Raw genomic sequence first — 23,584 nt, forward strand, 5'->3', positions numbered from 1 at the left:
ATTCCTCTGTCCACACACACCCTCAAAAATACACTTATTTTTTAGATTCTACTCATCAGTATTACTTACTAAATGTCTTGTAACACTAAGGTTTTTATTGTAGGAGAAACTAAAATGTTCAATTATCTTCCATGATATTCTTAAGACATATGTGTTGACTGAATATAAACAGGTGATGTGTTTATTTAGTTATTGATCCATAACGAATTACTATGGGAATAACTATCACCGAATGACAGAAATATTGGAACGAAGTTGTCTAATGAAGGTAAACAAATTGTTGCTTACTCGAAAATACCGGTCGTTGTGATACATTAAAATTTCTGTTTAATGTACCAGAAAAGACAGAACCAATAATACAACAAATATTGTTGTTAAACTCAAACATACTAATTGATAAAAAATCAACTTTATCAATTGGAACCTTTAATTAACAAGTGGAAGAAGGAAAAAGTATTATTATAATTATTATTTACCCTGTTTTTCACAAGCGTATCAGGCTGTGAATTCTGGGATGGGCTATTAGCAGGACAATATATATTGGACATACTGGTCATGACTCCCGAGTGGCACAGTGGTCTAAGGCACTGCATCTCAGTGCAAGAGGCATCACTACAGTCCCTGTGTTGAATCTAAGCTGTATCACATCCGACCGTGATTGGGAGTCCCATCCTCATCCGGGTTAGGGGAGGGCGATGCACAATTGGCCCATCCTCATCTGGGTTAGGGGAGGGCGATGCACAATTGGCCCATCCTCATCTGGGTTAGGGGAGGGCGATGCACAATTGGCCCATCCTCATCTGGGTTAGGGGAGGGCGATGCACAATTGGCCCATCCTCATCTGGGTTAGGGGAGGGCGATGCACAATTGGCCCATCCTCATCTGGGTTAGGGGAGGGCGATGCACAATTGGCCCATCGTCATCTGGGTTAGGGGAGGGCGATGCACAATTGGCCCATCGTCATCTGGGTTAGGGGAGGGCGATGCACAATTGGCCCATCGTCATCTGGGTTAGGGGAGGGCGATGCACAATTGGCCCATCCTCATCTGGGTTAGGGGAGGGCGATGCACAATTGGCCCATCGTCATCTGGGTTAGGGGAGGGCGATGCACAATTGGCCCATCGTCATCTGGGTTAGGGGAGGGCGATGCACAATTGGCCCATCGTCATCTGGGTTAGGGGAGGGCGATGCACAATTGGCCCATCGTCATCCGGGTTAGGGGAGGGCGATGCACAATTGGCCCATCGTCATCTGGGTTAGGGGAGGGCGATGCACAATTGGCCCATCGTCATCCGGGTTAGGGGAGGGCGATGCACAATTGGCCCATCGTCATCTGGGTTAGGGGAGGGCGATGCACAATTGGCCCATCGTCATCTGGGTTAGGGGAGGGCGATGCACAATTGGCCCATCGTCATCTGGGTTAGGGGAGGGCGATGCACAATTGGCCCATCGTCATCTGGGTTAGGGGAGGGCGATGCACAATTGGCCCATCGTCATCTGGGTTAGGGGAGGGCGATGCACAATTGGCCCATCGTCATCTGGGTTAGGGGAGGGCGATGCACAATTGGCCCATCGTCATCTGGGGGGAGGGTCCTTGTCCAAAAAATAGGCACAGTGGGCTTATGGTTTCTCTCGTTCTTAAAACATAAATAAATATTTTGGCCTTTATAAATATTATTTTCGCCTTTATTCAGATTACATTTCGCTCACTTGCAATTTTTGGAATGAAATCTCCAAAATATCGTTATATATAGCCTACACGCTGTGGTCAACTATTTCAGCAACGTTTCACGCTGCTCTGAGACAAGCATGGAGAAACGACACTGTTCAATTATCTTCCATGATATTCTTAAGATGTATGTGTTGACTGAATATAAGCAAGTGATGTCTGCTAAATAATCAAGTTGATGGCTCAGTCATATAGCCTCGGCACCTACATAAAGCTGAGTTACTCAGTCATATAGCCTCAGCACCTACATAAAGCTGAGTGACTCAGTCATATAGCCTCGGCACCGACATAAAGCTGAGTGACTCAGTCATATAGCCTCAGCACCTACATAAAGCTGAGTGACTCAGTCATATAGCCTCGGCACCGACATAAAGCTGAGTGACTCAGTCATATAGCCTCAGCACCTACATAAAGTTGAGTGACTCATTCATGGCTTTGGATCAAAATAAATAAGTACCAACATTCTTTCTGAAAGTCTTTAATTGTAATGGTTGTCGTCGGAATGAGATCGGACCAAGGTGCAGCGTAGTACGTGTTCATAATATTTATTTTAACTCAGAACACTAAGACAAAATAACAAAAATAGACCAACACGAAACAGTTCTGCCTGGTGCAGACACAAAGACAAAAAACAACTACCCACAAAACCCATGTGGGCAAGAGCTACCTAAGTACGGTTCTCAATCAGAGACAATGATAGACAGCTGCCTCTGATTGAGAACCACACCCGGCCAACCAACAAAGAAATACAAAAACATAGAACACAGAACATAGAATGCCCACCCCGACTCACGCCCTGACCAAACCAAAATAGAGACATAAAAAGGATCTCTAAGGTCAGGGCGTGACATTAATAAAGAAATGGTTATCCTGACCTGGACACCATGTATTATAATAGTCCATTATGGGCTATTAGCAGGACAATAGACTCTTAACAACACTGCTCTGTATAAGGCAATTGATCAGCATTAAACACTTTGTGGATGTGGCCTCCCGAGAGGCGCAGTGGTCTAAGACACTGCGTTGCAGAAATAAATAATTCAAGATAACAAACTGGCTTTATTTACAAATTAGTGAGAATGTCTCACCCCATGTTCAATAAGGGCTTTTTTCTCGCTCACTCTAGGTTAAATGAAAACAAAATATTCTCAAAAATATCGTTATTGTTTTAAACAAAGCAATTATTATTATTAATTCATTCATTTAGAATGATATAAAAGCCCCTTAGATATTCTCACAGACCAGATTTGCCCTAACGAAAAATGCCCCTTAGATATTAATATTAGAATCCTCCAATCCTCTAAATGAAATTATTGTCAGAGAGTCACGTCATTGAAAAAAATACATGAGTCTCACTAGTGTTGAGTAATGTTCTGTTAAAAGTGGTGTAGGTCTTATTTATTTTGAAAGCATATTGAAGTTGAAGTTGACCCACTGTGGTCAACTATTTCAGCACCGTTTCGCGCTGCTCTGAGACAAGCATGGAAACTGGTCTTGATAAATTAATTAGTTTTTTATTTTCACTGAATCTCCGTTTGGGTGTTGGTTAGACTACAATTATACAATTAGGGTGTAGAAATGTTATGCTCTGAGTAGCCTACTCCCGACCGTCACGTTGTACAGCGCCATATTTTCTCTTCCATCCTAACAGAAACCCTGAGGGTTTCGTTTTTCTTGAAATAGAAACATCATAATATTAATCAAATTAATTAAGCAACATTTCTTAAAATCAATCCCATATACTATGTTCTTACAAAAAATTGTTTTAATTTCTCTAGTACAGGCAATATTGAAGGCTATCAAATGCTTCTCAAAGATGCCCTCTGGTGGTCAAAATAGCACTAACTAGCATTAATGGTAGCAATGGCTGACAATTAAATAACGTGCCGTAGAATTCTGCGGCAGCCCGCAAGGTGTCGTCTGTCCTCAGTTGCAACACTCACTACCAAGTTCCAAACTGCCTCTGGAAGCAACGTCAGCACAATGCCTGTTTGTCGGGAGCTTCATGAAATGTGTTTCCATGGCCGAGCAGCCGCACACAAGCCGAAGATCACCATGCGCAATTCCAAGTGTTGGTTGGAGGGGTGTAAAGCTCGCCGCCGCTGGATTCTGGAGCAGTGGAATCACGCTTCCTCATTTGGCAGTCCAACAGACAAATCTGGGTTTGGCAGATGCCAGGAGAACGCTACCTGCCCGAATGCATAGTGCCAACTGTAAAGTTTGGTGGAGGAGGAATAATGGTCTGGGTCTTTTTTTCATGGTTCAGGCTAGGCCCATTAGTTCCAGTGAAGGGAAATCGTAACTCTATATAAAAAATTGTAACTCTGACATTCTACAGTTCTGTTCTTCCAACTTTGTGGCAACAGTTTTGGGAAGGCCCTTTCCTGTTTCAGCATGATAATGCCCCCATGCACAAAGAGAGGTCCATACAAAAATGGTTTGTCGATCGGTGTGGAAGATCTTGACTGGCCTGCACAGAGCCCTAACCTCAACCCCATCGAATACCTTTGGGATGAATTGGAAAGCCGACTGTGAGCCAGGCCTAATCGCCCAACATCAGTGCCCGACCTCACTTATGCTCTTGTGGCTTAATGGAAGCAATTCCCCACAGCAATGTTCCAACATCTAGTGGACATCCGTTCCAGAAGAGTGGAGGCTGTTATAGCAGCAAAGGGGGACCAAATCCATATTAAAACCTCTTAGCGTGAAGATCCCGCTAGCGGGATCAAATTCGGCAACATCCTGTGATATCGGAGCGCACCAAATTCAAAATACAAAATCGTAATATTAAACATTCATGAAAATACAAGTGTCATACATGATTCTTTAGCTTAGAATCTTGGTAATCTAACTGCGTTGTCAGATTTCAGAAAGGCTTTACGGCGAAAGCATAGCATTCGATTGTCTGAGGACAGCGCCCCCATGTCAACATATCTTTCAAACCAGCACTGGCGACACAAAAATCATAAATAGCGATAAAATAAATCCCTTACTTTTGGAGATCTTCCTCTGTTTGCAATCCCAAGGGTCCCAGCTACACAATGAAATGTTGTTTTGTTCGATAAAGTCCTTCTTTATATCCCAAAAACGCTGTTTAGTTGGCACCATTGAATTCAATAATCCAGTCCTTCAACATGCATACAAAGGATTCCAGAAAGTTACCAGCAAAGTTCGTCTAAATGAGTCAAACAATGTTTTTATTACCCCTCAGGTTGTCTAATATCTAAATAATAATATTTCAGACGGAGATTACTATGTTCAATAGGAAAGGAAAAGAAGAGTTGCCCTGGCTCAACATGGAACGACAACAAATACTTCTTCATTTTTCAAAAAAACAAGCCTAAAACCTTGCATAAAGACTGTTTACATCTAGTGGAAGCCATAGGAACTGCAATCTGGAAGGCAGAAATTAGATCTTTCAATAGCATTGCATTGGAAGTCATTCCAAGTTCAAAAAAAGTATTTCCGGATCGATTTTCCTCTGGTTTTTGCCTGCTATTTCAGTTCTGTTATACTTACAGACATTATTTTAACAGTTTTAGAAACTTCTGAGTGTTTTCCATCCAATTCTACCAACTATATGCATATCCTAGCTTCTGGGCCTGAGTAACAGGTAGTTTACTTTGGGCACGTCAGATAGGCGGATATTCAGGATACAGCACCGAAAGGTTAATGTCCACGATTTTGGAATGAGACGTTTGACGAGCAGGTGTCCACATACACAACTAGTCTAGCTGTTATTCTGCCCTGCATAAGAATGAACAGAGTGCACTGACAAACTTTCTTGTTAAATTAATTTGGGAGATTGACTTTTCAATTGGTCATGTCTCTGTTTGTTTCCTATGAGTTTGAGAGATTGTAACTCAAGTTGACCAAGATATTGTCTAAAATATAATTTATTGTGAACTTCCCCTTTTAACTTTCTGAACAGGACTTCCACCAGTGGGAATAACAATATTAGGACTAATGTTGGAGCAGTTTGAAGATGATTCCAAAGAAAGATGGTACACCGGCTTTGTTTTCGTGATGGGAATGAGTTCACATGTAACATATTAGTCATTTACATGTCGCAATCATTGCTTGTAAAACCTGTTACATGAGTTACTTTCAAAGTAATCTGTATTCTATCCCTGTCTGCCTGACCTGGGACACAAAGAAGCAAACAGAACTTTCCACAAAATAACTTCATACTTCCTTAGCTAGCGTGCTAACCATTACCCTACCATAAGGTTGTTGTAGACAATAACTTCATACTTCCTTAGCTAGCGTGCTAACCATTACCCTACCATAAGGTTGTTGTAGACAATAACTTCATACTTCCTTAGCTAGCGTGCTAACCATTACCCTACCATAAGGTTGTTGTAGACAATAACTTCATACTTCCTTAGCTAGCGTGCTAACCATTACCCTACCATAAGGTTGTTGTAGACAATAACTTCATACTTCCTTAGCTAGCGTGCTAACCATTACCCTACCATAAGGTTGTTGTAGACAATAACTTCATACTTCCTTAGCTAGCGTGCTAACCATTACCCTACCATAAGGTTGTTGTAGACAATAACTTCATACTTCCTTAGCTAGCGTGCTAACCATTACCCTACCATAAGGTTGTTGTAGACAATAACTTCATACTTCCTTAGCTAGCGTGCTAACCATTACCCTACCATAAGGTTGTTGTAGACAATAACTTCATACTTCCTTAGCTAGCGTGCTAACCATTACCCTACCATAAGGTTGTTGTAGACAATAACTTCATACTTCCTTAGCTAGCGTGCTAACCATTACCCTACCATAAGGTTGTTGTAGACAATAACTTCATACTTCCTTAGCTAGCGTGCTAACCATTACCCTACCATAAGGTTGTTGTAGACAATAACTTCATACTTCCTTAGCTAGCGTGCTAACCATTACCCTACCATAAGGTTGTTGTAGACAATAACTTCTTCACCCGTGAGAGTAAGGGTAGCATGTTACCGTGGTTACTCTTAGTGTAATAGCACTGTTATTACTACAGTTATAAATTGTTGTTGCATAGTAAATACTTTGCAATTACATAGTAAAGTTCAGCAGTTTTTTTGTTTGAAGAATAAGTTGGGCTTTTCCAAATGTTTCCAAATAACGTCATATATAATAAAGGGGGATGATTGAGTCTAAGTATTAAATTAGGGCTGCCACCTGTATGGTGTCTGTCAGCTCTCCGTCTCAGCCGCCGTAATTGAATTTGCCTAAGCAAAATCCCATGCACCGTCTGGGAGGGCGGCCTGCCAAACCCGCCTGACGACATGCCCATCACTCAGGATATGGCATGCATTTCGACGCCCCGGATTTGTTAGGAGGGTTTATGTGCTGGCGAACAGGGACGCTCATTGGGCGGGGAAACAGCCAGCAGTCAGAGACTGGTAATTGATGTGTGCTGACAGGTGAAACAGCGCCACAACATATTCCTTAATCGGGAGACATTTGCGGCAGGGATGGTTGAGATTTAGGGTTTGTTGTGGCGGGGGACGGTTGAGATGTCGGGTTAACCACGATACAGGAAGTGAGACAGATGAACACTAAATCAGTGTGTCTGAAACGAGCTGGGTTTGTAATCTCGCTGGTGTAATTGGTGTTCGCCACATGCCAGTGGACAAATGAGGAGGCTCGTAATAGCCTGGTTCAATTGTCTCCCTTTATCTCTGTTGCAATATCCTGCGTTTGATAGACATGAACATACACACACACAGAGAGATATAGACACACACACACACACCATAGGTACGTACATGGGGTAAATATAGCCATCACCCTGAGATGGTCGTCTTTGGGTCATTGGAGGACGCTGGGTAGTTTACAGCAGGGTTGAGGTCAATTCAGGGTTTCCATTCTTTCAATTCAGGTTTTCCCATTCTGTCAATTCAGGAAATTGATTGAAATTCAATCAAATAGCCACTTAATTACAATGTCATCATGTTAATTTGGTATGTTGAAATAATGTGAAAACATTAAGTTGCCTAAACCCTTTTTGGTCCGGTGTGATGTTTCTCCACAGTGGTATGTTTGTTTGTGTCTAGATTTACATTTGTACAATCGTTTTGTAGTCTGAAATCTGTTGTTTGTTGTTTACATTCCCTGTGGCAGATACAAAGCAACTAACTTCTGTCACCATGATTGTGTTTACCTACATTCAATACTAACCCATATCGTTTTCTTTGAGCCACCGAAAACTTGCATTTGGTATACGTTTCTATTCATCCTTTCTGGTGGGCCTTTTTCTAAGCAGATGTTAGTTATTGTCCTCAGATGTAACATTGTGATACGGTACTCTAGCGTGTCTGTCCTGTGGAATGGTAGGAGATAACTACAAGAGATCTCAAAGACAGGGTTTAACCCACTAGACTTGAAAGAATGACAGACATGAGCCTGGTCCTACTCTGTGTGGTCTTAGATATCTTCTGACATGACCTGAGCATCCTAAAGGGATAGATCCTGAGCTAGGGCTGTTGCGGTGACTGGATTACCACCACAACGGTAGTCATGAGTCAGGGGACCCGCTGAGTCATGGTAATCTCCTGTAGGCCTACATGAATGGAGCTGATGCGTTGGAAGTACCCAACTCGCTAACGACCGTCAGGTTGCTAACGCACCTTGTACTCAGCGCTCTATTGTCCCTCTGATCACTCTAATCACTCTTAACATGATTGAATTTGAATAATTCTGAGGATGAATGGTGATGTCTGAAATGGACTCAGGGATTTCCCAGCTTCGACACAATATGCACAAATACATTTTGTGACTCGTTTCAGGAAACTAGGCATATGTTGTGCGTCACTACTTCACAGAATAACTATTTGAACGTAAACTTTTTTTTTTTTTTTTTTTTTTATCAAAATATTTTTTATTGCCAGAAATGCCTTCTGGAACATGTGACCTTTCATGTGCCTTAATAACAAACTTGTATGCCATCTGTAAATACAAATAGAATTGTTAAATTTCATGTCTAGTTGGTTTAGCCACAGAAAAAGGGAGCAACCTTCCCGTGAGCCATGATTTGCTGGACATGCCGAGAGATGAGTCCGCCGTGTAGCATGCGTCTGTCTATAATATGAGCTGGTCAGTATGTGCAGGTAATCCTTTCTAGCTCTGCTTTTCTGAAAGAACGTAGTAGAACTGCATAAGTGTTGCTCTCCACTTTCTGGAGGACCGAGTTTTGAAATCAGTGGAATTAGAGAATGATAGCTAAGGAGATGAAGAAAATTATGGCGTTTGATTGCAAACTGAGTCGAAACGAGAACACACAGAAGGCTATTGTAAAACACCTGTCTCCGGATTACATTTTCAAACTAAGGGCAACCATGGCATCCGTGACAGAGATGGAGAAGCACCCATCCATGTATACGGGTAAGAGAGTCTATCTAGCTACATTTTCAGATATTACACATTTCTAATTTGGACATAAGTCGTTTCATTTCAAGTTAAAGTGTACTGTTAGCTGGCTGGCTGGCTAGATAGCTAACATTACGTGTATGATCTGTGTAGTAATATTATTCATATCTCAGAGCCATTTGTATTGCTAGTTATAGCCTAATGTTAGCTAGCTAACATTGAACCTGGTTGGTTAGCTACCTGCAGATTAATGCAGGGTAGTAACGTTATGAGTTGGGATTATGGTTCATTGTTTAGCTAGCTAGCTACATATCTCAACAAAAGACTCCGCTATCCAAGTACTGTAACTATTTCAATAGAATGTTCATGATGTCACTGCGACAACTGTCGATAGACGTAGCTTGTTAATTTGCTCTGGTTATCTACTTCGATTTCAGAGCACTCTTGTCTGAGTGTGCCAAAGCACAGAATAACTGACTAATCTACGAACACTCAACACCTGTTGAATATGGCCGGTGTCAGTAAATGTCTGTAAAAAAAAAGCTTCATTAAATTGTTGCCAGCAGCACAGTTTCAGTCACCAACTCTCTGGATAACATAAAAACAGCCTAACCAGCTCTGCTGGTGAGTGTGTGTGTCATTTTTGTCTGGAACTAGCTAGCAAGTTAGCCAACATTAGCCAATTAGCTTGGGTGCTTGACTGCTGTTAGGTCAGAACGCTCGGATCAGCCCTACTTTTCGGCCAGAGCTGTGCACCCTGAATGTTCCGAGAGCAAAACGTCCAATCTTAAAAAGCTTATTTTTAAGCTTTTTATGAACGCCCAGAGCACACTCTGGCACTCCAGATTAAATTTACGAACGCACCCATAATATAAACCAGCCTTTAGTCTTGAAATCAATGGTTGTTTAGTACATAGCCTCACATGTGAATCCTTAAAGAGATGGGTGGGGCTAAAATTTAAGAGGGTGTGAATGATGCTGAATGGGTGTAGAGAAAGAAGAGCTCTCCAGTAGGTACCAAAACATTCAAAGGCCATTTTCTCAAAAGTTAGGTTACAGGATTATCAACTTTCAAAGCAGAATTACTTTCCCATTGTTCTTCAACTGTAGTGTAGTGACTTTACTTTCAATAATCTGATGACTTTTATTTTTTTAATCCACTAACTATGTTTAATTGTTACCCAATTTTTTTATTAATCGTGTAACAATTAGCTCATTAGAATTTGGGGCACCACGGAAGAAGTTGTTTAAAGAGTCACCATCTCCTGAATTGAACTCTAAAAGGTATTTACCTATAACATCCATAAAACAGTCAACATATTCATAATAACCTCTTATCATATACTCATTCTGAATGATCGTAACCTTCCTGGATCTGCAAAAACCCCAGCCTTGCTCATTATTCAGTACTATACAAATTGGTTACATTTTTTAATTACTAGCTAACTAAATAATGACACAGAATAAACATACACCCTTTACATGAGACAAAGGTCCCTAGTGAACTGACAAAATATGGTGGCTTATAGACAACGAATGAAGAGGGGTAGGGAGGAGAGACAGAGAGAGAGAGAAAGGGACACTTATCGTCGATAGGTTTCAGAATTATTCTCACATTAATCATATAGTTTGCTCACGAACCGGTGTACCCGTGGATGTATTTAAAGGCCTACCTTCAAACTCAGTGCCTCTTTGCTTGACATAATGGAAAAATCAAAAGAAATCAGCCAAGACCTCAGAAAAAAATGTCCAAAGCCTGAAGGTACCATGTTCATCTGTACAAACAATAATACGCAAGTATAAACACCGTGGGACCATGCTGCCGTCATACCGCTCAGGAAGGAGACGCGTTCTGTCTCCTAGAGATGAACGTGCTTTGGTGCAAAAAGTGCAAATCAATTCCAGAACAACAGCAAAGAACTTTGTGAAGATGCTGGAGGAAACATGTACAAAGTATATCCACAGTAAAACGAGTCCTATATCGACATAACCTGAAAGGCCGCTCAGCAAGGAAGAAGCCACTGCTCCAAAATCGCCATAAAAAAGCCAGACTACAATTTTCAACAGCACATGGGGACAAAGATCGTACTTTTTGGAGAAATGTCCTCTGGTCTGATGAAACAAAAATAGAACTGTTTGGCCAGAATGACCATCGTTATGTTTGGAGGAAAAAGGAGGAGGCTTGCAAGCCAAAGAACACCATCCCAGCCGTGAAGCAAGGGGGTGGCAGCATCATGTTGTGGGGGTGCTTTGCTGCAGGAGGGACTTGTGCACTTCACAAATAGATAGCATCATGAGGCTGGAAAATTATGTGGATATATTTAAGCAACATCTCAAGACAGGAAGTTAAAGCTTGGTCTTAAATGGGTCTTCCAAATGGACAATGACCACAAGCTTGTGGCTTGTGGTCATTGTCCATTTGGAAGACCCATTTAAAATATACTTTTTTTGGTTACTACATGATTACATATGTGTTATTTCATATTTTTGATGTTTCACTATTATTCTACAATATAGAAAATAGTAAAAATAAAGAAAAACCCTTGAATTGAGTTGGCGTGTCCAAACTTTAGACCGGTAGTGTACTATATATGGGTTGTATGCGTGGAAGCCCGGTGATGCTAAATCTGTTTATGTTAATTAACGGTCAATTACCGTAAGACCGGCAGTCATTTGCATGACAGTTACCCGTTGAGTAAAATTTCATGACCACCACAACCCTATCCTATATTGAGGACCGGAATATTCTAAATGGATAGATCCTGAACTGAGGACCAGCGCTCCCGAGTGGCACAGCGGTCTAAGGCACTGCATCTCAGTACAAGAGACGTCACTACAGTCCCTGGTTCGAATCCAGGCTGTATCACTTCCGGCCATGATTGAGAGTCCCATAGGGTGGCGCACAATTGGCCCAGCGTGGTCCGGGTTTGGCCGGGGTAGGCCGTCAATGTAAATAAGAATGTGTTCTTAATTGGCTTGCCTGGTTAAATAAAGGTTACATTTAGAAAATAATGCATAGATCTTGAGCTAAGGACCAGAGCATCCTAAATGGATAGATCCTGAACTGAGGAACAGAGCATCCTAAATGGATAGATCCTGAACTGAGGAACAGAGCATCCTAAATGGATAGATCCTGAACTGAGGAACAGAGCATCCTATAGGGTTAGATCCTAAACTGAGGAACAGAGCATCCTATAGGGTTAGATCCTAAACTGAGGAACAGAGCATCCTATAGGGTTAGATCCTAAACTGAGGAACAGAGCATCCTATAGGGTTAGATCCTAAACTGAGGAACAGAGCATCCTATAGGGTTAGATCCTAAACTGAGGAACAGAGCATCCTATAGGGTTAGATCCTAAACTGAGGAACAGAGCATCCTATAGGGTTAGATCCTAAACTGAGGAACAGAGCATCCTAAAGGGATAGATCCTAAACTGTGGAACAGAGCATCCTATAGGGTTAGATCCTAAACTGAGGAACAGAGCATCCTAAAGGGATAGATCCTAAACTGAGGAACAGAGCATCCTAAATGGATAGGTCCTGAACTGAGGAACAGAGCATCCTATAGGGCTTTAGATCCTAAACTGAGGAACAGAGCATCCTAAATGGATAGATCCTGAACTGAGGAACAGAGCATCCTATAGGGATAGATCCTAAACTGAGATACATTTGTAACTCAGTGAACCTGTACTTTATCAAGAGAACGAAGCTCTACAAAATCTCAACACATGACAAATCCTGTATGTTCCTTACCAGAAATGTACATGTTTCCAAAACATGTTGGAAATACAATAATTACAATGAACACACAATAACACATTTTATTGTAATTACGCATAACAATTTGTCTGGAGAGCATTTGTATTCCAAACATATTGGAAGCATTATTAAGTCATTTCACATGCCATGGAACATGTTAGAATTGCAAACAGAATGTGTTAATTCCCAGTAGGGTTTAAAAAAAAAGATGATGACTTGTCATGACAGGCTGAATATGTGGCCTAATGTTGATGACTTATTTACACTATTTCAAAAAATATATCTGAGGGTGGTGTGCTATGTTTTCGTAAGTCGTGGTCTACTCAATATTTTTTTTATGGTAATTTTGTAATATATTTTTTCACATCCGTTGGGAAAAACCCCACCGCTCAAATATCAAAGGGTTCATTCCCTGTTTTGTTAGCCCTTGAAGACATGTTGTTGAACATGAATCTGAAGGTACCGTATCTACATGTTAGGGACAATGACTACTACCTATTACATGTTGTTATTTGAGGAATCTGAAGGTACCGTATCTACATGTTAGGGACAATGACTACTACCTATTATATGTTGTTATTTGAGGAATCTGAAGGTACCGTATCTACATGTTAGGGACAATGACTACTACCTATTACATGTTGTTATTTGAGGAATCCAGAGGTACCGTATCTACATGTTAGGGACAATGACTACTACCTATTTTGGCATCATCCAAGGCATTCTTCAGTTTCAAATGTTTTATTGATTTTCTACTGCACTAACTGCAATGTGGCCTTGACTGAATTGATCACCTCACCTATTCAGAAATCTCAAAGCATTTTAACCACTTTGAACAAATAACCCAAAAAGCTGAAAACTAAAGCAAACTGAAGCATAAACAGTTCAACGTTTACATTCAGCAGCAGCAGCCAGACTTGACACTTTGGGCCAAAGCTTGTCACTACAACACCTTGCAATGCAATTTAAGCAGCTACGGGCAGTCACTTAGAAAAGAGCATTGAGCTATGCCATGGAGACTGTCTTTTTATTGGGGCTGCAAGCCTTTGCCCGTAGAGAGTAAGGCGGATATGGACTTCTTTGTTTTTCTCCTTGGTTCAATACTGTATACACAGACTGAGCAGAACACAGAACAAAACACAACCCTGTCCCCCAAACACTCTCTCTCTCCTTTCTCTCTCCTCTCTCTCTCTCTCGCGCTCTTGCTCCCTCGCTCTCTTGCGCTCTCTCACTCTCGCTCTCTCTCCGCTCTTTCTCTCCTCTCTCCTCTCTCTCTCCTTGCTCTCTCGCTCTCGCTCTCTCTCCGCTCTTTCTCTCTCCACTCACCACTCTCCTGAGTCTAGAGGGTTAGATTGAGGACCTGAAAAATAGGATGATTTCAATAGAAGGGGAGAAAAAGCTATGGGCCTGGTTTGTGGCCCAGGCCTCCCCAAGAGACCGGCGTTAAATAAGGCTTCTTAGACAGAGAAAAAATATTTCTCTGTGAAACAGAGGGAGAGAAAGAGAGGGGGTGGTTGGGTAGAGAGGGAAACAGAGGAGAGGAGGGGGTGGTTGGGTAGAGAGGGAAACAGAGGGAGAGAAAGAGAGGGGGTGGTTGGGTAGAGAGGGAAACAGAGGGAGAGAAAGAGAGGGGGTGGTTGGGTAGAGAGGGAAACAGAGGGAGAGAAAGAGAGAGGGTGGTTGGGTAGAGAGGGAAAGAAAGATAGAGTAAAGGGAGTCGGGAGGGAGAAGGGCAACAGAGATTTCCTGTTTGATATCATGTAGAAGCCTTTTTTTATTCTCCAGACAAATATGATAAGAAGGACGGATTGTATTAACGTTATTTTATGCAAATATACCCAAAGATACCCATAGGCCTATGATTTTAGGTTTTTACGTAAAGCACTTTTATTAATAGCCTTGAGTTATTATAAATCTCAGTAATCCCCAATGTGATATGAAACACACTTTGTGGACTTTCGAACAACTCCCTCACACAGGATGTCAGATTTGAAATAGATTTGATTACCAAAATTTGCATTTTAACTTGAAATGCAGTGACTAATATTTGAATGAAATCCATGGAAATAAAGAGCGAAGTTTGAACACAAGCAAAATATTGAGCTGTGAAAATCCGTCTTGATAAACCAACTCTAATAAATAAGAAATGACGGAAAAAAACGAATTTTCTTAAAACAGATCTCTGAAAAGTAGTGGTGCCTGAGAAATGAAAAGCGTGTTGTATGTAGATGTATTGCGTTGAACAAGAGATCCTCGGCCAGGGCTGGCAATTGGTTCAGAAATTGCATGTGTTCCAGAAATGATCTGATTGTGAAAAAGACTGAGGTGTGCAAAGTAACAGAACAACTCAACATAATCTCTTTTCTACATTCTTTTCTTTTCTACATTGTAGAATAATAGTGAAGACATCAAAACTATGAAATAACACATATGGAATCATGTAGTAACCAAAAACAGTGTTAAACAAATCCAAATATATTTTAGATTTGAGATTCTTCGAAGTAGCTACCCTTTGCCTTGATGACAGCTTTGCACCGTCTTGGCATTCCACAACCAGCTTCACCTGGAATGCTTTTCCAACAGTCTTGAAGGAGTTCCCACATATAATGAGCACTTGTTGGCTGCTTTTCCGTCATTCTGTGGTCCAACTCATCCCAAACCATCTCAATTGGGTTGAGGTTGGGTGATTGTGGAGGCCAGGTCATCTGATGCAGCACTCCATCACTCTCCTTCTTGGTCACATAGCCCTTACACAGCCTGGAGGTGTGTTGGGTCATTGTCCTGTGGAAAAACAAATAATTGTCCCACTAAGCGCAAACCAGATGGTATGGCGTACTGCTGCAGAATGCTATGGAAATCCCTTGAATGAGTAGGTGTGTCAACTTTTGACTGGTACTGTATATAGGGAAACTTAATATTGACACTGGTTCCATTTTGAGGTGTCATTAATCTCATGTTTCCATAATTCTTAAGTAGTTTTGTATTGTATTATAACCTCTGCTCTTCCCCTGTAGCTGCACTCGGACGTGGACAAGGGTGAAGGCCAGGTGAAGTACGTACTCAATGGAGAGGGAGCTACCTCCATCTTCACCATCGACGAGAACACGGGTGACATCCACGCCACCAAGCGTCTGGACCGCGAGGAGCAGGCTTACTACACGCTCCGGGCTCAGGCCAGGCACCGCCACACCAACCTGCCCGTGGAGCCAGAGTCTGAGTTCGTCATCAAGGTCCAGGATATTAACGACAATGAGCCCAAGTTCCTGGATGGACCCTACTCAGCCAGGGTCCCCGAGATGTCCCCAGTGGGTGAGTAACATTAAGTGAAATCATCAACCCAGCGTGCAGAACATGTCAATCAAATCATATCAACCACGTCATTTCAACCACATCATGTCAACCTGTTTTGCCTGCTGGAAAGGCCTATAGCGTGGTGCAGAACATTGATAGGGGGTGACAAGCAATAGATATACACTGTAGTAGTATGAATACTGTTGTAGTATGACGACACTGTAGTAGTATGGACACTGTAGTAATATGAAGACACTGTAGTAGTATGGACACTGTAGTAGTTTGAAGACACTGTAGTGGTATGAAGACACTGTAGTAGAATGAAGACACTGTAGTAGTATGGACACTGTAGTAGGATGAATACTGTTGTAGTTTGAAGACACTGCAGCAGTATGGGCACTGTAGTAGTATGGACACTGTAGTAGGATGAAGACACTGTAGTAGTATGGACACTAGTAGTATGGTCTCTATAGTAGTATTGACACTGTAGTAGTATGAATACATTGTATTAGTATGAAGACACTTTATCAGTATGGACACTGTGGTAGTATGAAGACACTGTACTAATATGGACACTATAATAGTAAGGAAACTGTAATAGTATGGACACTGTAGTAGTATGGACACTCTATTAGTATGAAGACACTGTAGTAGTATGAACACTGTAGTAGGATGAAGACAATGTAGTTGGATGAAGACAATGTAGTAGGATGATGACACTATAGTAGTATGGACACTGTAGTAGTATGGACACTGTAGTTGGATGAAGACACTGTACTAATATTGACACTATAGTAGTATGGACACTGTAATAGTATGGACACTAATGGTATGGACACTGTAGTAGTATTGACACTGTAGTTGGATGAAGACATTGTAGTTGGATGAAGACAATGTAGTAGGATGATGACACTATAGTAGTATGGACACTGTAGTTGGATGAAGACACTGTACTAATATTGACACTATAGTAGTATGGACACTGTAATAGTATGGACACTAATGGTATGGACACTGTAGTAGTATTGACACTGTAGTAGTATGAACACTGTAGTAGTATGGACACAGTAGTTGGATGAAGACATTGTAGTAGTATGGACACTGTAGTAGTATGGACACTGTAGTAGTATGGACACTGTAGTAGTATGGACACAGTAGTTGGATGAAGACATTGTAGTAGTATGGACACTGTAGTTGTATCGATACTGTAGTAGTATGGACACTGTAGTAGGATGACGACACTGTAGTAGTATGGACAATGTAGTAGTATGGACACTGTAGTTGGATGAAGACATTGTAGTAGTATGGCCACTGTAGTAGTATGAAGACACTGTAGTAGTATGGACACTGTAGTAGTATGAAGACATTGTAGTAGTATGGACACTGTAGTAGTATCGATACTGTAGTAGTATGGACACTGTAGTAGGATGAAGACACTGTAGTAGTATAGACACTGTAGTAGGATGAAGACACCAATGTGGTTTTGACACTTGTAGGATGAAGACAGGTTGGTATATCGAGACACTGTAGTAGTATGGACACTGTAATAGTATGGACACTGTAGTAGGATGAAGACACAGTTGTGGTATTGACACTTGTAGTATGAAGACACTGTGTTATATCGAGACACTGTAGTAGTATGGACACTGTGGTAGTATGAAGACACTGTAGTAGGAGGTAGACACTGTAGTAGGATGACGACACTGTAGTAGTATGGACACTGTAGTAGTATGGACACTGTAGTAGTATGAACACTATAGTAGTATGGGCACTGTACTAGTATGACGGCACTGTAGTAGTATGGACACTGTACTAGTATATAGGCACTGTAGTAGTATGGACACTGTAGTAGTATGGACACTGTAGTTATATGAAAGCTCTATGGTAGTATGCAGGCATTGTAGTAGTATGGACACTGTAGTAGTGTGGTCTCTAAAGTAGTATGGACACTGTAGTAGTATGAAGACACTGTGTTAGTATGGGAACTGTAGTAGTATGGGAACTGTAGTAGTATGGACACTGTAGTAGTATGGACACTGTAGTTATATGAAAGCGCTGTGGTAGTATGCAGGCATTGTAGTAGTATGGACACTGTACTAGTATGAAGGCACTGTAGTAGTATGGACACTGTAGTAGTATATAGGCACTGTAGTAGTATGAAGACACTGTGTTAGTATGGGAACTGTAGTAGTATGGACACTGTAGTAGTATGGACACTGTAGTTATATGAAAGCTCTGTGGTAGTATGCAGGCATTGTAGTAGTATGGACACTGTAGTAGTATGGACACTGTACTAGTATGAAGGCACTGTAGTAGTATGGACACTGTACTAGTATATAGGCACTTTAGTAGTATATACACTGTAGTAGTATGGACACTGTAGTTATATGAAAGCTCTGTGGTAGTATGCAGGCATTGTAGTAGTATGGACACTGTACTAGTATGAAGGCACTGTAGTAGTATGGACACTGTACTAGTATATAGGCACTGTAGTAGTATGGACACTGTAGTAGTATGGACACTGTAGTTATATGAAAGCTCTGGGGTAGTATGCAGGCATTGTAGTAGTATGGACACTGTACTAGTATGAAGGCACTGTAGTAGTGTTAGGGTTGCGAAAGTTCAACTGAGATAGGAACAGTAGCACACCTGAACTTGGTTAAAATAATTGTTTAATTGAAAAGTTAATAAATGGCAAATACATTTTTCGTATATACGGGTTCACTGCACCACCCCGCAGGGTGGAACAAGGAACTGATTTGTTTCTGACAAAGATAGTATATTATATTCGTGACAGAGATTAGTTCCCACTTCCGAGCCGGCCTGTCAGAGTAGAGACTGGGCGTGGTTTAGACTCACCCAGCCTATCGTTGGTGTTGGCGCATAAGCTGGTCCCAGCCCCTTTGCGCTCTCTGGTGTCCCGTCGCTGTTGCTGTGTAGATTACGCTCCCTCACCCCAGAGACTGGGGTCAGACAGTTTTATAACATTGTCTGAGATATTTGCACCTGTATACAATGTCCACTGTTCTCGCTCAAGGCTAACTACAGCTTCCCAGCACTCTTATCTGGCGCTAACTGTTACTTCCAGCACACACACACAGACACACACCCAGACTCCCAGGCCAACAGTTTGTCAATATCCAATCACATTTAATACAGTTGCTAATCACGTTTGTTATAGTATTCAATCACAGATAATACAGTTGCTAATATTCAATCACGTGTGTTATAGTATTGGGTTATAGTGCATACTCAGAACCTCACACATGTTCTTCGTGTGTATAGTTTATCTGTTATTGTCCATTGTACACCACAGTCAGCAGTCTCATGATTCACCCCCTCCTGTGTCTCTCTAAGATTAGCACAGTCTCGGTCACACAGTACAGCGCCCTTTGTTAACACACACACATTTCACACTGATACATTTGTTGCATACACACACATATTTCATACACACACACATTTCAGGCTGTGGCCTCATGGTTAGACAGAGCACTGGTAAGAGTGAGAACAATGGAAAATGCAGGTTCACATGAGTCAGTAATTCAAACTTTAATGCATAAGAAGCCCTACTAGCTTATAGTTAGTTAAGCATGTAAAAAACCTTGTAAAACCCCACAGTAGTATGGACACTGTAGTAGTAATTAGGCACTGTAGTAGTATGAAGACACTGTGTTAGTATGGGAACTGTAGTAGTATGGGAACTGTAGTAGTATGGACACTGTAGTAGTATGGACACTGTAGTTATATGAAAGCTCTGTGGTAGTATGCAGGTATTGTAGTAGTATGGACACTGTAGTAGTGTGGTCTCTAAAGTAGTATGGACACTGTGGTAGTAAAATGTAAAAATCTATGAAGACACTGTAGTAATATGGACACTATAGTAGTATGGACACTGTAGTAGTATGGACACTGGTGTAGTATCGACACTGTAGTAGTATTGACACTGTAGTAGTATGGGCACTGTAATAGTATGGACACTGTAGTAGAATGGGCACTGTAGTAGTATGACGACACTGTCGTAGTATTGAGACACTGTAGTGGTTTGAAGACACTGTGGTAGTATGGACACTGTGGTAGTATGGACACTGTATTAGTATGGACACTGTATTAGTATGGACACTGTATTAGTTTGGACACTGTATTAGTATGGGCACTGTAATAGTATGGACACTGTAGTAGAATGGGCACTGTAGTAGTATGGACACTGTGGTAGTATAAAGACACTGTAGTAGTAGGGACACTGTGGTAGGATGAAGACACTGTAATAGTATGGACACTGTATTAGTATGGACACTGTATTAGTATGGACACTGTATTGGTATGAAGACACTGTGGTAAGATGCAGACACTGTCGTAGTATGAAGACACTGTAGTAGAATGGGCACTGTAGTAGTATGGACACTGTGGTAGGATGAAGACACTGTAGTAGTATGGACACTGTGGTAGTATGAAGACACTGTAGTAGTATGGACACTGTGGTAGGATGAAGACACTGTAGTAGTATGGACACTGTGGTAGGATGAAGACACTGTAGTAGTATGGACACTGTGGTAGGATGAAGACACTGTAGTAGTATGGGCACTGTAGTAGTATGGACACTGTGGTAGGATGAAGACACTGTAGTAGTATGGACACTGTGGTAGGATGAAGACACTGTAGTAGTATGGACACTGTATTAGTATGGACACTGTATTGGTATGAAGACACTGTGGTAGTATGGACACTGTATTAGTATGGACACTGTATTAGTATGGACACTGTATTAGTATGGACACTGTATTGGTATGAAGACACTGTGGTAAGATGCAGACACTGTCGTAGTATGAAGACACTGTAGTAGTATGGACACTGTGGTAGGATGAAGACACTGTAGTAGTATGGACACTGTGGTAGTATGAAGACACTGTAGTAGTATGGACACTGGTAGGATGAAGACACTGTAGTAGTATGGACACTGTGGTAGGATGAAGACACTGTAGTAGTATGGACACTGTGGTAGGATGAAGACACTGTAGTAGTATGGACACTGGTAGAACGTTTATTTTGATTGGTGATTTTCTGCATTTATCAGAGTGGTAGCCTGATCTCAGATGTGTCCATGGAAACAGGATTATTAGGGAAATCGTTCTCGTACAGCATGTAAACGTTTTAATCAAACTATTTTATCAGTCTGACTATCTGCAATAATCACATTATTGTGTGCATGTAACCGCACTGTAGTATGGAGACTAGTATGGAGACTTTAGTATGGAGGATGTTTTGTTTGACATTCTCAGTGGTTTTGTTTTTCAATTCCCGGCTTATAATATCTGGAGCAAATGTTTTGGCCGTTAGGCCATCGTCCTATAGGCACACCGCTTCGTGTTAAGATGGAAAGCCAGTGAGGAACTGGGCAAGCTGCAGTATAATTGGCTCTTTTCTCTCTTGTGATTTTCATTGACAATGGTCTGCTACCCAAATGGCACCATATTCCCTATAAAGTGCACTAATTCTGACCAAGGCCCATTAAATGTAGGGCTCTATTTAGAGAATAGGGTGCCATTAGTGTCACACCATTGTCAATGAAAATGTCATGAGAAAAGAGCCGCTTATATCGCAGCTTGGACTGGTCCTCGCTGGCTCTTCATACATCTTATCTAAAATCGTTAACACCAGATGGGAGATTAATGGAATTTATTAAGAGACAATGATTTGTTTAATCTGGTCATTAGTGGCCAGAGCTTGTTTGTGAGAAAGCCAACCTTTGTGACCAAAGACAAAATGGCTCTCAAGATCTCTCTTAAGCCAATTGGACAAACAAGACGGAGAAAGAAACCTGAAATCTGCCGGCTATAGTGTTTTATCTTGTACATGGGGAAGAGTTACAGGGGAAAGGAGGGGGGGGGGGGGGGTTGAATGAATCAATTGGAAGCTGTGGATGATTAGGTGGCCATTATGGCATGAGGGCCAGATTGGGAATTTAGTCAGGACACTGGGGTTAACACCCCTACTCTTACGATAAATGCCACGGGATATTTTTGACCACAGAGAGTCAGATCTGTTCTCCCACCCAGCAGCATCTGGTCTCCCATCCAGCAGCATCTGGTCTCCCATCCAGCAGCATCTGGTCTCCCATCCAGCAGCATCTGGTCTCCCATCCAGCAGCATCTGGTTTCCCATCCTTTTTCATATCGTTCATACTTTCGCTTCTTTGTATGAAATTACAAAATGAGTGAGAATTCCTGTTCCTTTAAAAATAAAAAAATGAATATGCGGCTTGTGTAGCTGTGTTGTTCCTCAGTGCGACGTACGTAAACATAATAAATGCTCTGGAACCTTCTCCACGGTTCTGCGTCATGACACCAAATGGGAAGGTCCCCAAACATCTTTATGGACTTTTTACAACCGAGAACATTTAACTATAATTTCTCTTTTGAGCCAATGAGTCATAAATACTGCTTAAATGAGGGAACTGGCGGGTTCTATTACCGTAAAAGTAATATATGTTTCCCCAAAATGTGAGAGCTTTAATGTTCTCTTTAAGTGCCACCAAAGTACCAGAGTGGTGACGTCTCTATAGCCCTTATGAAAGAAATATGTTCAAAATCACAATTGGCCGGCGAAGGTGAAACACATAAAATTAAAATAAAAAAGTAGTGACAGAAAAAAAAAAGACTAGAAACGTCCAAAAGTTGAGTTTTGTCTTCATAGACAGCAGTTGAATTGACCGTGGTGAAAGAGAAGCTGGCTGTGAAGCTATTGAACAACAACAAAAGGAAGAGGTGGCCTTTTCAATCACAAGTAGAAACAAACAGAAGGAGCAAAGTGATTTCACTCAATCCAAGGGTAAAGATACCCTTGCTCTACCAATACATGTGAAGAGTGAATATACCTGGCTGAAAGGACCCCATTCGGACTGAAATGATTGTGCTGAAGAATTACAAGGCCAGTTGAATCACCCAAGTAGTGATTGGTTGACATTTTATATGCCGATATTGTATTTTGCAGAATACACAACTTTCTTGGTTGTGTGTGTGTGTGTGTGTGTGTGTGTGTGTGTGTGTGTGTGTGTGTGTGTGTGTGTGTGTGTGTGTGTGTGTGTGTGTGTGTGTGTGTGTGTGTGTGTGTGTGTGTGTGTGTGTGTGTGTGTGTGTGTGTGTGTGTGTGTGTGTGTGTGTGTGTGTGTGTGTGTGTGTGTGTGTGTGTGGTGTGTGCGTGCGTGCGTGCGTATATACCAACACAAATGGTGAAATATATGCTTGCAATTATAACTCACAGCTGTACGTCTGTGGTAGCTTTCATGTGTTTTTCACATGGCGGAAATGATCAACTCACAAAACAACTTTCATTAGCATTCCAGTTGTTTTAATGAGGATCATGTCGAAAAAGTTAATGGAGCAAAAGCAGGCTCTATCGCAAGTTTGATATTACCAAAGTGATGTGTAGGAACAGTTTGAA

General features: G+C 41.5%; 1 protein-coding gene across 1 annotated transcript in view; it reads left to right on the plus strand.

Moving 5' to 3' along the window:
• LOC120019926 (cadherin-7-like) overlaps nucleotides 1-23,584 on the plus strand; it is a 112,396-nt gene that overhangs the window by 13,546 nt on the left and 75,266 nt on the right. The window contains exon 2 of the mRNA XM_038963337.1: nucleotides 15,868-16,162. Coding sequence (XP_038819265.1) covers nucleotides 15,868-16,162 — 295 coding nt within the window. The remainder of the gene's footprint in view (nucleotides 1-15,867; nucleotides 16,163-23,584) is intronic.

The sequence above is a fragment of the Salvelinus namaycush genome, chromosome 25 (assembly GCF_016432855.1).
Source record: "Salvelinus namaycush isolate Seneca chromosome 25, SaNama_1.0, whole genome shotgun sequence".
Taxonomy (NCBI): domain Eukaryota; kingdom Metazoa; phylum Chordata; class Actinopteri; order Salmoniformes; family Salmonidae; genus Salvelinus; species Salvelinus namaycush.